Source organism: Vollenhovia emeryi, unplaced genomic scaffold (genome assembly GCF_000949405.1).
Source record: "Vollenhovia emeryi isolate VEMERY1.0 unplaced genomic scaffold, V.emery_V1.0 DF939141.1, whole genome shotgun sequence".
Lineage (NCBI taxonomy): Eukaryota > Metazoa > Arthropoda > Insecta > Hymenoptera > Formicidae > Vollenhovia > Vollenhovia emeryi.
Genome location: NW_011967225.1, coordinates 1,246,411 through 1,260,890, shown reverse-complemented (window position 1 = coordinate 1,260,890; position 14,480 = coordinate 1,246,411). Strand labels below are relative to the sequence as shown.

General features: G+C 47.9%; 3 protein-coding genes across 3 annotated transcripts in view; 2 read left to right on the top strand and 1 right to left on the bottom strand.

Annotated features, from left to right (window-relative positions):
* The first annotated feature begins 647 nt into the window (after positions 1–647).
* Positions 648–9,164, top strand: LOC105567011 (nuclear pore membrane glycoprotein 210). The gene is made up of 9 exons (XM_012021508.1): positions 648–960; positions 1,608–2,834; positions 2,967–6,315; positions 6,392–6,647; positions 6,725–6,969; positions 7,450–7,596; positions 7,675–7,801; positions 7,875–7,931; positions 8,036–9,164. The coding sequence occupies exons 1-9, from the start codon at positions 782–784 to the stop codon at positions 8,200–8,202; spliced, it is 5,754 nt and encodes a 1,917-aa protein (XP_011876898.1). The 5' UTR covers positions 648–781; the 3' UTR covers positions 8,203–9,164.
* A 379-nt stretch (positions 9,165–9,543) lies between these two features.
* On the bottom strand, positions 9,544–11,417 carry LOC105567010 (translocon-associated protein subunit beta). The gene is made up of 4 exons (XM_012021507.1): positions 11,240–11,417; positions 10,683–10,827; positions 10,197–10,511; positions 9,544–9,781 (listed from the first exon to the last, which is right to left on the bottom strand). Exons 2-4 carry the CDS (start codon positions 10,824–10,826, stop codon positions 9,665–9,667), a joined length of 576 nt encoding a protein of 191 aa, XP_011876897.1. The 5' UTR covers position 10,827; positions 11,240–11,417; the 3' UTR covers positions 9,544–9,664.
* Positions 11,418–12,998: 1,581 nt separating this feature from the next.
* LOC105567083 (axin-like) overlaps positions 12,999–14,480 on the top strand; it is a 4,324-nt gene continuing 2,842 nt past the window's right edge. The window contains exons 1-4 of the mRNA XM_012021637.1: positions 12,999–13,612; positions 13,700–14,016; positions 14,087–14,376; positions 14,450–14,469. Of these exons, the coding sequence (XP_011877027.1) occupies positions 13,087–13,612; positions 13,700–14,016; positions 14,087–14,376; positions 14,450–14,469 (1,153 nt within the window). The 5' untranslated portion in view covers positions 12,999–13,086. The remainder of the gene's footprint in view (positions 13,613–13,699; positions 14,017–14,086; positions 14,377–14,449; positions 14,470–14,480) is intronic.

Sequence of the window (14,480 nt, the reverse complement as noted above, 5' to 3'; positions counted from 1 at the left end):
CGGGCTTAAGAAATCATTGAGCGCTCACTCAACAGTTGTGTCTGCTGAACGCGGCCAATGGCTGTGTTCTCCAGAAGTTAGCTCTTAATAAGCGCTTTATGCTGATTGGATAGATCTAGAAGAATAGCTCTATTTCAGCACAGATCTGAAAGTATAATCCAATGAACGCAAAGCGCTTAGCAGCGCTTAGCAAGCGCTAACTTCTGCTGGACACAGGCATTGTAGCGGAGGCTTAAGGTGCCTTTTCATAGGCAGCATGCAGCAGCAGCAAATTAGTCACGTGATCCAAATTCACTAAAGCATATTTGCTGCTCACAGAAAAGGAATAGCTGCAGCAGCACTGGCCGGCTAAATCGCGGGTCTGCTGCTTTGCTGTTCGTTCAATTGAACTTCACAGCGATGAAGCAAAATATGGTGAAATTTATTTTGCAGCATCTAGTAACAATTCTTCAACCAATAGCAGCGAGTTGCTGCGGCAGTATGCTGCGCATGAAATGGTACCTTTAAACCAGTGTAAACAAGGCTAATGAGTATGGAAGTTCGACCAATCACGTCGAGCAATATTTCTTACCCTCAAACGATTGGCCACTCTTCTCAGCGGTCCGCGCGCACGCGCAGAGCTCAACGCAACAAGTTCTCCCCCCCCCCCTCCTCTTTCGATATCTCGCGCAGTATGGACGCGTCCACGGACGCTGTTCTTCACGTTTGAAACGGTTCGAGGAGTTCGAGATCGCGCGAGTACGCGGCGCCGATAACCTAAGATAAGTCGCCGCGCGTCAACATGCACGGGTCGACGACGCTTCGGAGAGCCGTGCTGCTCGTCGGCCTCGTCGTGACGTTCCACTCGGCAACGGTCTCCACGGCGCACCGACTTAACGTGCCCCGGGTCCTGCTGCCCGCGTTCAACAACTTCGCGGTGAATTTCACGCTGGAGGTGACGGACGGCGGTTGCTACAAATGGTGATTACGTCTCTCCTTCCTCCCGTTCCTCGCGCGGAATCGCCCCTTTCCCCGTCGAGCACGAACTTGCCGTCGCACGGCACGTTGCCGGTCGCACCATAACCTCGCCGGCCGTTGGCGGTAACGTCCGCGCACCTTTCGCGCCACCGACGACGCAGTGGCGATTCCCCGTGAATTAAAAGGTTCGCTTTCTGTTCCCGCATTGGTAAACTAGTGCAGCGAGCTGGATCGAGAAAATACATTCTCGCCTCACTCGAATTTATCGCGCTAATTCACCGGTGCAGGAACAGAAAACGAACCTAACGACCGCGTAGAGCTCTCTTTCTTGTTTAAAATGGAAGAGGCCAGGGGGTCACTCTGTGTCTTACACCACAGTGAAAATACTAAAAGTAACTCTGTCTCTGTTTAATTGTCCTCTTAGAAAGAGACAAAGCCGCTCTTAACATTTTCACTATATTGTAAGATACAGAATTGCATCTGCCTCCCCCAGGAGTTGACGGAATTAGTATTCAACGTTCAGATACTTCAAAGTGAGCGCACTGCGACGCTTCACTTACGTCTGCGCGTGGCAAATTTTGTGCCGCGGGGAAACTCCCTCGGGATACTCAATTGTTCACAGTTTTTTACGGTTCGTTGTTTCCCCACAGGTCGACCTCGCGTCTAGACATCATACAACTGATCCCCATAAACGAGAACTTCGACATGACGTGCTCGCAGGCGATACTGATTCAAACCGTGACGCGAGAGCTGACGAGGAACACCGCGATCGTTCTGGCGGAGGACATCGGCACCGGCCACTTTCTGCGATGCGACGTTATAGTGGACGCAATTTTCTCTCTGAATCTCATCACCACCACGAGGGAATTGTACATCGAGGACATACCCGAGGCGTTCGAGGTGCGGGCGTACGACGAGCACGGGAACGAGTTCACGACGCTGGCGGGCATCGAGTTCGTGTGGACAATCGGCGACGCCGACAAGCACACGCCGTCCGACGGTAGATTCGCGAGCAACGTGTTGCGTTTCATGACCTACGAGGAGTCGCAGTACGAGAGGCCTGTCAGCATCGCCGCGTTAGACAGCGTCGGCAAGCGGGGTCACATCGTTCTCATAGAGGGTGTCAGGACCGGCACTGCTAAGGTATCGGTTAGGCTGCCGCATTCAGAGTACGAGTACGTGCCGTCCATAGAGCTGGAGCTGGTCGTCATCGCCAATTTGATCATCATTCCGTCGGAGATAACGATAATGGCACACGACAGCTTCAGGTACAAGATAATGCACACGCGCCAGGGTCGCCTGGAGGAGATCAGCCTACCTGTAAGCCAGTATTACTTGGAGGCCGAGAATGCTGACGTACTGGAGATCGACAACGACCACGATTTCGCCTACGGGCGCAAGAAGGGGCGCACGAAGGTGTTCCTGCACGACAAGAACGTCCGCGAGGAGTACCCGGTCATTCTACCCTCCGCCGTCGTGAATGTACACGACCAAGTCGCGTACATCTCCCTTTCCGTCTTGCCAAACAGAAACCGGGGACTGGTATTGGGCCACGCACACGATATCGTCGTTGAACTGTACGATAGCAAGGATCACAAGTTCCACATCGGCGAGGGCGTGGAAGTCTCCATGAAGATAAACGAGCTGTACCTGGAGCCGCAGTCGGTTACGCAGAACGGCACTTACGCCGTCGTGATACCGATCACCTGCGGGACGACGATCGTGGAGGCAACGCTGCGCGGCATAATCGACGAACACGGCAAGAGGATCGCCTCTGAGCCGCAGCTCACTACTAGATCCGAGCTGACGATACACACGCCGGTCAAGGTTCAGCCCCGCGTCCTGGCCGTTCCATGGGACGTCGTGAACAAGTCCAAGTGAGCGTAGAGGAATTGCTATATTTCATATCTTATTTAATATTCTTCTGTTATTCTTCCCTGGAGAAATTGCTACAATGCGTCAAAAGAATTAACGTAGATTTATCTTACTACTTTTTATCACTATTCCAGATTCGACGTGATGTTGAAGGCGAGCGGTGGAGATGGGTCGTACGTTTGGTCGAGCAGGCAGCCGTCGATACTTGCCGTCTCGCAGAACGGCGGTATCAAGATTCTGTCAGCGGGCACGGCGGAAGTGGTCGTCACGATGGCGAGAAATCAGTACAACGTAGACACGGCGAAAATACACGTGTTACCGCCTGTAAAGCTGAAGATTATTGAGTATCAGATGGAGGCGGCTATTGGGGAGCCTATACACTTGCACGTCGCGCTATTCGGGCTGCTGATCAACGGGTCCGACGCCAAGGAGATACCCTTCAGCGACTGCAGGGACGTCGATTTCGAGGTGCACATCCCAGACGTGAACTTCGTGCGGAGTTACGACAAGAGCAGCGTGCAGCCGATCGGCGCCGCGTGCGCGGTGATAACCGTGACCAACTATCGCAGCGTCGGGACGTCCGACGTGACGGTCGCCTACAACGCGAACAACAACGACGTGATCGACCATTATTTAACGGACAACATCACCGTGTCGGCGTACGAGCCGCTCGTGGCGATACATCCCGCGGGCAAGGGAACGTTACTCGCCGTGGGATCCTCGAGATACGTGGTGTTCAAGGGCGGGCCGCTGCCGTGGACGAACAAGTCGCAGGATTACTCGCGGGAGATACATCTGTCGCACGAGAAGATCGCCGAAGTGGCCGAATACGAGGACTCGTTGAACGGGCCCTTCGACAGAACTGTCTTCAAAGTGATCTGCAGGGCGTTGGGTAAAACCGTGCTGACGTACGAGGTGTCGAACGTGCCCCTGTTCGCCAACTGTCGGCGCACCCGCGCGTGGGAATCGATCGAGATTGTCTGCGGCAAGCCCAGGTACATCTATCTGCAGCCGGAGTTCGGAGGTACGCACGACAAGAATTGCCCGATTGGCCAGAACACGGACAAGATAATCGCGCACAGCGATAAGCGTCTGAAGATCGCCGTGATCGTCAAGGACGAGGACGGCAGGCGGTTCGACAATGTCACGAGCTTGAACATCGAGTGGAACCTGAGGCCGTCGGGCAGCGGCACCGTGGAGGTCCAGTCCAGCACGATGGAAGAGACGTGGACGGACATGGACGTGATTCTGCCCAAGAGTCATTACCAGAATATCATTTTCAAGAAGCACCACGGGATTCTCACGATATTCGCGACTGTGATCGGCTACCAGAAGGTCGTTCTAAACAAACTGAAAATCACGCCAGAATGGCCGCCGTTTCCCTTCGAGAACGAGAGGGGCATAGTGGAGACTCCGCTGATAGAAGCCTCCATAGAGGCGACTCTGGTGAACGACACCGTCGTCAGCCCCGATAAATTGATAATCTTGAACGATTCGAGCATGAAGTCGTACTTGCAGGTCAGCCAAGGCTCCGGTTACTATGAATTCATCCTCAGCTCGAAGGACATAGCAGATATCCGGTATATGGATACGACGAGAACGATCAGCGTGACGCCGAAGAAGCCTGGTGTGCTTCATATCGCATTGATGGACCTCTGTCTACCCTCCAAGTTGGCGGAGGTGGAGGTGGAGGTGCAACAGCTCGCGGCGATCGAGGTGGACACCGTGGATAAGATCGAGAAGGGGAAATGCGTGACAGCCGCACTGATGCTTCACGACACCAACGATCACGTGGTGAGACTGCCGTCTCTCGGCGCGCTTGATTTCCGCGCGGAGATCGACAACGAGCGTATCGAGATCAAGCAGCTGCCCGCCAGTGAGCAAGATGCCGCGCCCTACGAGCGGATACTGTACAAAATTCACGGCTTGTCGGAGGGCGAGAGCCAGCTGACGTTCGTGAAGACGGGTGACCGTGAGATACGCAGCGAGCCGATCACCATGCAGGTGTTTGTCCCGCTGCGAGTGCAGCCGCGGAACCTGACGATATTGATCGGCACCATTTATCAGATGCAGACCGTCGGCGGTCCGCCTAACGCCGAGATCGAGTTCTCGACGGAGAGCGGCGACATTCTGCGCGTCGATCGCAACGGGATCCTCGAGGGACGATCGGCGGGCTGGACTGGGATTCACGTGCGCGCCGTCGGTCTCGACGCCAGGGGCAACAAGGTCGTCTACTCGGAGGATCGTGCCGATATATACGTGCTGCATCTCGAGGGAGTCAAGATCTCGACCCCGGTCAACAGGGTGAGGGTAGGCGCGACGTTTCCCCTCTGGGCGTTCGGCATCCCCGATTACCTCACACCGCTCATCATCGGCTCCATGCAACTGCCGCTGAGCTTCGCGTGGTCGTCGAGCGACCCCGGCCTGCTGACCCTGCACAACATGTACGAGGGCACCGGCATCAACATCCGATACCAGAATCAGGTGTCGCTGAGGGCCAGGGCCGTGAGCCCGGGCGTCGCGACCATCTATCTGAACACCACTGTGCCCTGCAACATGCTGTCCAGTTACAGCAAGAACGACATCGTCTACACCACGTTCGTGAAGATCGAGATTTTCGAGGAGATGCGCCTGATCGAGCCACCGTTGTCGGGAGACACGACGACGTCGACGGTGCTGATGTCGCCGAATTCCGTTCTGCGGCTGCAGACCAATCGCGACCGGCACGGCACGACGACCTACCGGATCCTGTCGAGCACGTACGGCGACGAGTCCCAGGATCCACACGCCTTGACGTCCGTCGCGAGGACCGTGACCGTGGAGAAAAACGGAATCGTGAAATCCGGCGAGCACCACGGCCAGACGATCATCTCCGTCACGAACACGGAGGCGTACAACTTGAAGCAATCGTTGACGGTGGTGGTCGAGGTCAAGCCTATTCATTACATGATGCTTTCCCTCAAGTCGAAGCTGCGCATACGGAACGGCGAGGAGTTGAACATGTTGCCGAAGGGAATGGAGCTGGACTACGTCGTCGAGTATTACGACAACGTGGGGAATAAGTTCCACGCCGCCGAGACGACCGTCAAGGCCATGCTGAATCGCGCCGATCTGGCGTCGTTCGCCACGGGCGCCGGCAATGTCATCACTGCCAAGTTCCTCGAGAACGGCGAACTGGTCATGAAGACCTTAAACGAGAAGCATCCCAATGGAATGTTCGACTACGTTCACATGATGATCGGCGATATCATATTTCCGACCAAGACCACCCTGACTGTCGGCGATATAGCGTGCTTCTCCATGCCGCTTCTCTCGGCCGACGGCGATCCAGGGTACTGGCAGTCCTCCGCGCCCGAAATACTCTTGGTGGATCCCATCACGGGCATAGGTCGCGCGCGAAACGCCGGCTACGCTGTTATAAAGCACAGCCTCGCGACGCACGTGCAGAGTGAAATCGAAGTCAACGTTTTACCAGTCGCGCAGGTAATTGATCGCTCAACAAAGAGATATGACGATGCAATGCGGCGCGGTATTGTAAAACGATATTTTTCCCCCACAGGTATCCATCGTTCCTTTAAGAGGAAGGAACATCACCGGCACGGAAACCTTCAGCGTGCCCCTCGTGCTGAAGGGAAAGGACGAGGAGATCAAGGAGAATAACGTGCTGGCGAGAGGCCTGGGCGGTTGTCGGACTTTATCGTCATTTGCGCTGAACACGTTTCCCTACACATGTAACATCCAGTTTGTTTCGTCTAGTTCGGCGATCGGCGTGAAGGATCTGTTCGTCGTGAAGCCGCGATTCGATATCGTCACAGGTTGGTGCGATCTTGTACGCGCAATGAAAAAGATATACGTTTGTTGTAACGAGTCTTTTTCTTTTTGTTTATCACAGGCTTCTATTACTGCGACGTAATACCGATGAGTTCTCCAACTGCGGCCGCCAGTATATTAGAAAGCCGTATTCAAATTAGCGTCCAGAGCCGGGACATCGAGTCGGCAGCTGTGGAACTCGCTTACTTGCCGCCTGTATACGTTGACGCCAAGGAGGTCACGTTTGTCACTGCTCAGAATGCTGGTGGTGCACCATCGATGGTACTTGAGGTGTATGGGTTGCCGTCGGTGTTGCAGTATCTCACTGTAAGTTTGTTTGAGAATCTAAAAAAATATACTTGCTTCAAAATTTATGAAAGGTTTACGCGTGAGAAATGGCGCGTTTAAAATTATTTATTCTTATAGCTTTATTGAATTATTTATATATTGGAATTAAATGTCTTATAATGCTTAAAACTTTTGTAATATTAAAAACTAGATGTTAATATTTTTTATTTCGTATATCTTTCTTTAAGTTTAATTTATTACATTAATATTATTTAACCAGAACTATAATTTAATTAGAAGAAATTTATTGCGGGAAATAACACCTCAGCCAGAGTGAGGTAATATTTTTCACAATAAACTTATTCTATTTAAATTATGGCCAGTTTTGGCTATAACGGACAAGAAACAATATTTGGTCGAGTAATATAACTTGTTTGTTATTTAATTATTGGCGAAGGAAACGATTATTATTCATATTTTACTTATTAATTTTATGAAATAATGCATTTCTTCTGTTAGGTCACCGCGCCGGACGGTGTAGCCATCACTTGGCAACTTGTTTCCAAATCTACAATGCAATACAGATTGCGTTTAATGCACGATCAGGATGAAATTCAGGGACAAAAGATATTCATTGCAAACGATTTGACCAAGCAAAACATATCGGTAAGTAAACTGTGTTTTAAATGTATAAGTGACTAACGTTAGCGACGTAGTTATTTTATATAATGGTTCTCTTTCCAGCTTCACATACGCGTGGCAAGATACAACCAATTTATCCCTATGTCCGGAGTACAATGGGTGAATTACATGTATTTCCACAGATACACGCTGGGAACGTTCGCCGTTATTGTGATCACAATTTTTTACGGTAAGACTAGAGTCGACCTTTCTAAGCTTACGCCATCTTCAGCATTGACTAACGTGAGTTGTATATTTTTCAGTCTGGAAACACAAAGTGGCGACTGTCGATTTAACAATCAAGAACAGAGCTATTTTTGGTATGTGCCATTCCTTGTTTCTTCATTATTTCATTTACTGACGTTAATGTTACGATGTTTTTCTCGAAACGGCATTTGTGACATTAATGACGTTCCTTTTGCAGCTGATAAATCTCCGGCGATGATAAAGAAGGCGATCTGTACTCCGACCACACCAAGTATCAGTCCGCGAACTCCGCCATTAAGGCCTTTCTCGGCGTTTGAATCGTCTGTTTACGGTGACCCGCGTAGCTTCGGTACACCAAATATCAGGAGAAGAGATTTATGTTAGAAGGAGAAAATAAGTTAGGAGAGTTAAAATCGATTACAGAGCAGCTCTCTGACTTGTTGACGAAGATAGAAAATAATGTTTTGTTTCGATATTAACGCAAAGAAACATTTAAATTTAAAGTGCTCAGTTTCATGAGAAAGATTTGTCGACGCAAAGCGACTAATAGCGAATTGCTTGCACTAGTGCGCACTGAGTGCACGTTAAGACTTGTTATAGTCAATTCTTATATTTAAGGATGTCTCTTAAATAAATACATGTTCAAAAATTATCGAGCGAAAAAACCGATCCGTATGAATGCTGTACAGATCACTTTACTAAGAAGTATTTCAAGTGATATTGAAGATGATCTTTGAATATAAGAATTGACTGCAGACAAGCCTTAGTGCGCACTTATTGCAAATAACCAAATTCGCTATAAGATGCAGATAACGACTGATGCTTTCATTGAAAATGATACATTATATGCAGAATTGTGCCTTAAAGTCTAAAATTTTTCCAGGTTTTTTTCGGTGTGAAAACAATTACATTTCTTGAAAACCCGAGAGTAGAGTTCAGTTTTTATAAAACATTGTATCTTTGTTTCGTGTGACATACATGTATGATATAGTATATGTATATGACTTTATGACAATTGTGTGTGCGCGTATGAAGTATGATTATAATAATCTGTTGTTTACCCTAGATCCAAGTGTGTTATTTTTATACACGAAGACACTTTTTACATATTTTTTGCAGTTTAAAGTCACGTATGTCGCAATGTTTAACGGCAAGAAACATACAAAGCGCCTTCACCGAAGTACACATATACACGTATAGAATTAACACACTCGAATCTGCAACATTGCCATGATACACGAACTTCTGTGTACTATTTATACTTATTTTAACAACGATATAGTTCCTAGTCATAAAACATTTTTGTTTTCGTAAATAAAGCGATAGACAATTTCGATGTACATGATATATCGTACGTTATCATAGAGAGGAAACCTTATTTTTTTTTATATGTTGTAAAACTGTGATATGTATACATTTATAAGACGTATGTATAGCATAGTAGTCTTTCAAGTTGTATCCTAAGTTTAGCATAGGAGCGCTTAGAGAAGACAGAAGATAGTTTAGTTATTCACTTGCCAAGTAAAAAATCCGATATAAATTCCTAGTCCCGAATAGGACACAACAAGTTTTGAGAGAAAAAGATATCTCGCTGCGAAACAAAAACACTCCCAAGGTAACTAGGCGACCTCCAATAGACCGTCTTCATTTCTTGGATGATGGAAATTCAAATATCAAGAAATTGAATATATTCTTAAGTAAACAAAAAGTGCAACGCGCGCGATGTTCATAAATAACGCCACGTTTATTACAAAATTAGATGTACATAGTGGAACAGTCGTGTTTCTTACAATGGTATAAGAAAATTTATAGTGATCTGGAAACGATTCTAACATACAATGTACAATCAGTGTTTTTTTGTAGTCTTCAGCAATTTTTCGTATTTACATTTACTCGAGTACCACAAGGCGAATGGAATGAGTAGGGAAGGTAGAGTCATCACGGCGAACGCGGCCCAATCGACCTACGGGAGACAACACAAAACAGGATTATATTAAGTCGAAACTTGGCTCCACAATATATAAATAGATTTACCTAATTTACCAAGACCTTAGGCAATAATTAGTGTAATTTTGTTATAAAGGAAACAATGTACTTAACATCATATAACGGAAATAAAATAATTTGTAACAATGTACTCGGGAAGAAAGTTAGATTAGATATCGTGGTATAAATAGTGAACATAAGAATATGCCAAACAGTACGATATATACACGCGTAATATACGACACCTCGTAGTATTTAGTTTTTATGTTAATACCCGTATATGATTAAATTTCGAAAATTTGTGTAAGATTTACGATCATCTATCTCTGCGACGCTTTGTAAACTGTATCACAGATCATCTACGGTCATTGTACAAATACATGCATTCGTACCACATGAGACGAAAACTGCTTGTCGTAGTCCCTGTACGCCACGATGAGCCCCTCGCCAGGCTCGCTGCTCACAGCCACCTGCAGCCGGGGAGCGTCCTCCTTGCGGCGGTAAAGGACTTCGGCCGAAGTGAAGTTGAAGTATCCAAACTTACGCGGCCTCACGACAACGGTGTGGCTCACGTTGGTGAACGGTGGCACGCGGTCGATCCTGGCGTTCAACTCGCCGCTCACGTGAGTGAAGTGGTCCGGATGGAACGAATTGTCTGTAATCTCGACTTCCAACGCTGCCACGTTGCCAGTGTTGTAAATAGTGTACTGCAAATTGCTTTATATTAGTGACATTCGAATGATGCACTGCCGAGTGAAGTAAAATAAGATTTTGGTACAGTAGTGCGGAAAACATCCATGGATCGTTAGAGGGAAGCTTCGGTACGATACTGTTGACGGAAATGTCGAACGTAAGAGAAATCTTCCCCTCTTCATTACCTTAATAACTATGTCCATGTTTTCTACCAGGTATTTGTTGAGTATCTGCTTAGCGACTAATAATCTGGCGACCTCTTCTTCCTCCTCTGCGTACACGGCCGCGCACAGCACAGCGAACGCTGCGAGCAAAACGTGCCACTTCATTCTGCAATATCAAAAGATCATGTTTCAGCCGCTCTGGTCATCAATTTCCGCCGCGAAACACCGTCAATATGCGCGAATTCACTGAGGTCGGTCGCCTGGTCCGCGCATCGCGATACTTTATGTCAATCCTGTACAAATTCATCCACGCGTCTCCGCGAGTCGCACGCAATGCCGAACGTAATTCTGACAGATACGTGCAGAAATAACGAAGCGGTTCGCATGAAATTTCCAGGGTGCGTCTCAAAATCTTTCACGGAACGACCGTCTCGCTTTAACAGCAGCGATTATTTTGTTTTCTCGAGCGGAAAATCGACAACGCATCGTGATCGCGACAGCAAGTGGGGTTCGCCAGTCCCGCGTGAGAAACTTGCTTCTCGTGAACGCTTAGGAGTGAAAGACGCGCAAGAACTCACGTTTCTCCTCGTGCGGATGTTCGACGGCCGGTGATCACTGTCGCTCGTTGTCTCGTGACGCGCAAAACGCCTCTCAGCCGCTCAGTGTCGATCGCTCCGATCGCTCCATACGGCGGACGAGCTACACCGGGAGATACGTGCGAGAGCAGCGCCAACACTGCCAACGGCGCCCCGTCCGCTGCCACGTTTCCGACACGGGATGATAGGTCCGCGTACACATCGTTACTTCCGGTACGCGCTGTAAGCGCCAAAATGGCAGAGGACTCGAATATTCAGGCATGCATGTTTCAGCGGGGAGCACACACTTTTGCATAAGTGCATAAGCGTATGTATAACGAATTTGATTGGTCTATAAGTAAGTGCACAAGGAAATGGACCGATCAAATTCGTTATGCATATAACGCTTGTGCACTTATGCAAAAGTGTGTGTTTTTAATTCTAACAAAGATCGTAATAGCGTAAGAGTGTACCTAATCTATCGTTTCGTCTCTCGATTTGTAAGAAAAAGATATTGTATAAAGTTTTTATTGGAAGAAAAAAAAAGAATAAAATTCGAGACCGGAGGGATTAGATTAGAACACAGTTGTTACATTGAACTGTACAATGAAATGCGAAAAATGCCGGATAGCCCTCAATCGATGATTCGACTTTTTAATTTGCCGCTCGCTTCCTACGCTTGATCCCGTGGGAAAATCGATAAAAAAATTGAATGGCATGCGTTTATTTGAAAATTCGATCGTGTCTCTGTAAATTGATACTGAAGACGACGTGTGCGATCGACAATTTTTAATTGTACGTAATTGATCATTATCGATTAATATCACAAACGTTAAAGTGTTCCTGTACCTAATTAATTAATAATTATTATTGTATATCAAAAATATTGATGAGAATAATAATGCGATTTTCACTTAATCAAATGAATTACGCTGTTGTACAATTGGTTTAAAATTTTGTCCCGTAATCCTGCACCTCAGTTTTATGTGAGGAGAGTACGAGAAAAGAAATTCGATTCGGCGATGCGCGTCGTCAAGACGTCAACGGCGATTGTGTTGTCGAGCTCTCTGTTTCGCCGCCACGAGGAGGAAATTTCGCGGACCAGATCGAAGGCGTCTGTCCGCCCATTTGAGAATGAACCCGGGGAGATCCTCCGACAATGAGGAGATGTCTGCAGTAAAATTGATACGGCTGGAAAAGCCTCTTAAGTTAAGGCCCGGTCTACAATGAGTTGTTAGTCGTTAGTCAGAAGTCGGAACTATATGTCGGTCCTTTTTCTTCCACCCAGAAAGGAAAAGGATCAACATATAGTTGCGACTTCTGACTAACAACTAACGACTCATTGTAGACCGGGCCTAATGCCTGGTCGCCGTTGCTGACAAACATTTTCTTTCCCTTTCATCGAGGCCCTCGAATCACGATATCATATCGTGTTCGACCAGTCCACCTTCGGCTCGCTCGGAAGAGGTATATATACGCATACAGCAAGCAATCAAGTAGGGCAATTAAAGAGTCCGCGAATATAAATCGCGAATCCATGTCGCACCATGTCGTCCCACGAACCCAGCGTATTGTAAGCGGTTTTTGCCCAAATGCGGGTGTCGTCGGAATGAATACACTGTTACTATTGGATTGACTATGTATATTTTAGACAAAAATAGAATAAGCACTAAGTCTCGGTACGCTTGGCTTGTTATCCCTCGCGTACGTGTCTCCTCGCCGAGTGGTGAGTTTTTCGCTCTCGACGGTCGGTCGGCCTGCCGAATATTCTGCCGAATATTCGCGAGCGTTTACACGTGCTCGGTGCGTGACGTTGCTTCGCGTTGATCGAACCTTGCCGATCTTACAGTATGGTATCCCCGAAACAGATGTCGACGGAGCAATTCGCGGAAGTGCTCACGCAGAAATTGGAGATCGTCGCACGAGAGCAGAAGGCCAACGAGAAACTGGAGAAATATCTGTATCAAGACAACGACGCGTCGAACGGTAACGATGCGTCGGTAGAAACTTGTGGCGCTTCCAAGACTCTCGGCGACGCGCTGAAGGAAAAGTTGTCTATGGAGGAAAACAGCGATCAGGCGATCCTCGACGAGCACGTATCTCGCGTCTGGTCCGATCAAACACCTTCAAGATCACCCAGACTCTCACCCGAGAGAAGGCGTCCCACTCATAATTATCCACGGCCTTACAAGCAGAGGAAAGAAAAAGATATGGACTCCACATTCTCAGTGGATAGCGGTAATATCCATGACTTTCAAGAGGGCAGCGATCTTGTTGGAGCCGGTTCCATGAGCTCACACCTGCCCAAATCTAAATCTGTGCCATCGGATTACGGATACTGTGATTTCCTCCACAAGCAGGATCTGCACGTTCAAGGTAGATATAACGAATGGCGCTATGCGCGTGCATCGTATGTACGAATTATGATCATTAGTAAAGTGTAAAATGTTGTCTTTTGCGCAGGTCACAACCAAAGATTCCGAAGGTCGGACATGACGAGACGGTCAGCCACGAAAAAGTCAATGACGGAACTAACGGATAGTGGAGTGAGCGTGGTCAGCGACGTGCAGCCTTCCGTAAACAAGGACGTTCGTCTGTTGCCTCGGTTTAAGGAAATGGACAAGAAGGTTGATTTGAAGCATGGTAGTCGCCATGGCAAGAGGTACGGCTCGCGTAGCGGGTCCTTAGAAAGGCCAAACAGAGAAACGTGGAGCATGGGGGTACCTGCTCAACCGTTCGTCGCTGATCCGGGAATGCCACCGCTAACGCCACCTCATACGGTGACTAGCTGTTCTTTTCTTTTCTTGGTTTACCGAACGGACGAGTGTGATACGAATAATTATGTCACAGGTTATACAATTAGAGGAGACTTGTAGAAGACTTATGGAAGAGAATAAAATCCGTGCTAGTTGCAAGCAACGACACCTCAACGTTTCGAAACAGACGCACGAGTTTGCGTCGCAGAGCCAACCGTACGTCCAATCCAATCAGTCCACTTTGAGGAAACCGAAGCAGGACGATTTCACCACTGTTGTGTTCAGTTTCTGTGACGAGCAATTCCCCTACAGGACCAAAATTCCTGGTCACAACGTCACGTTGAAGCAGTTCAAGGAGTATCTTCCGAAGAAAGGGAGCTATCGGTAATGCACCGTTGCTTAACGACAAACTAAATAATTTCGTGAATTTTAATTACCTCTTCGTTTTAAATTGCAGATACTTTTTCAAAACGGAATGCGAATACTTA

Bases quoted from the DNA above. Each gene is read 5' to 3' on its own strand.
- LOC105567010 (XM_012021507.1), bottom strand. From the start codon at position 10,826: ATGAAGTGGCACGTTTTGCTCGCAGCGTTCGCTGTGCTGTGCGCGGCC. The intron at 10,512-10,682 runs GTAATGAAGAGG...AGCAATTTGCAG, and splicing joins ACATGGACATAGTTATTAAG to TACACTATTTACAACACTGG. The intron at 9,782-10,196 runs GTACGAATGCAT...TGTCTCCCGTAG, and splicing joins AGCAGTTTTCGTCTCATGTG to GTCGATTGGGCCGCGTTCGC.
- LOC105567011 (XM_012021508.1), top strand. From the start codon at position 782: ATGCACGGGTCGACGACGCTTCGGAGAGCCGTGCTGCTCGTCGGCCTC. The intron at 2,835-2,966 runs GTGAGCGTAGAG...TCACTATTCCAG, and splicing joins GACGTCGTGAACAAGTCCAA to ATTCGACGTGATGTTGAAGG. The intron at 6,648-6,724 runs GTTGGTGCGATC...TGTTTATCACAG, and splicing joins GCGATTCGATATCGTCACAG to GCTTCTATTACTGCGACGTA.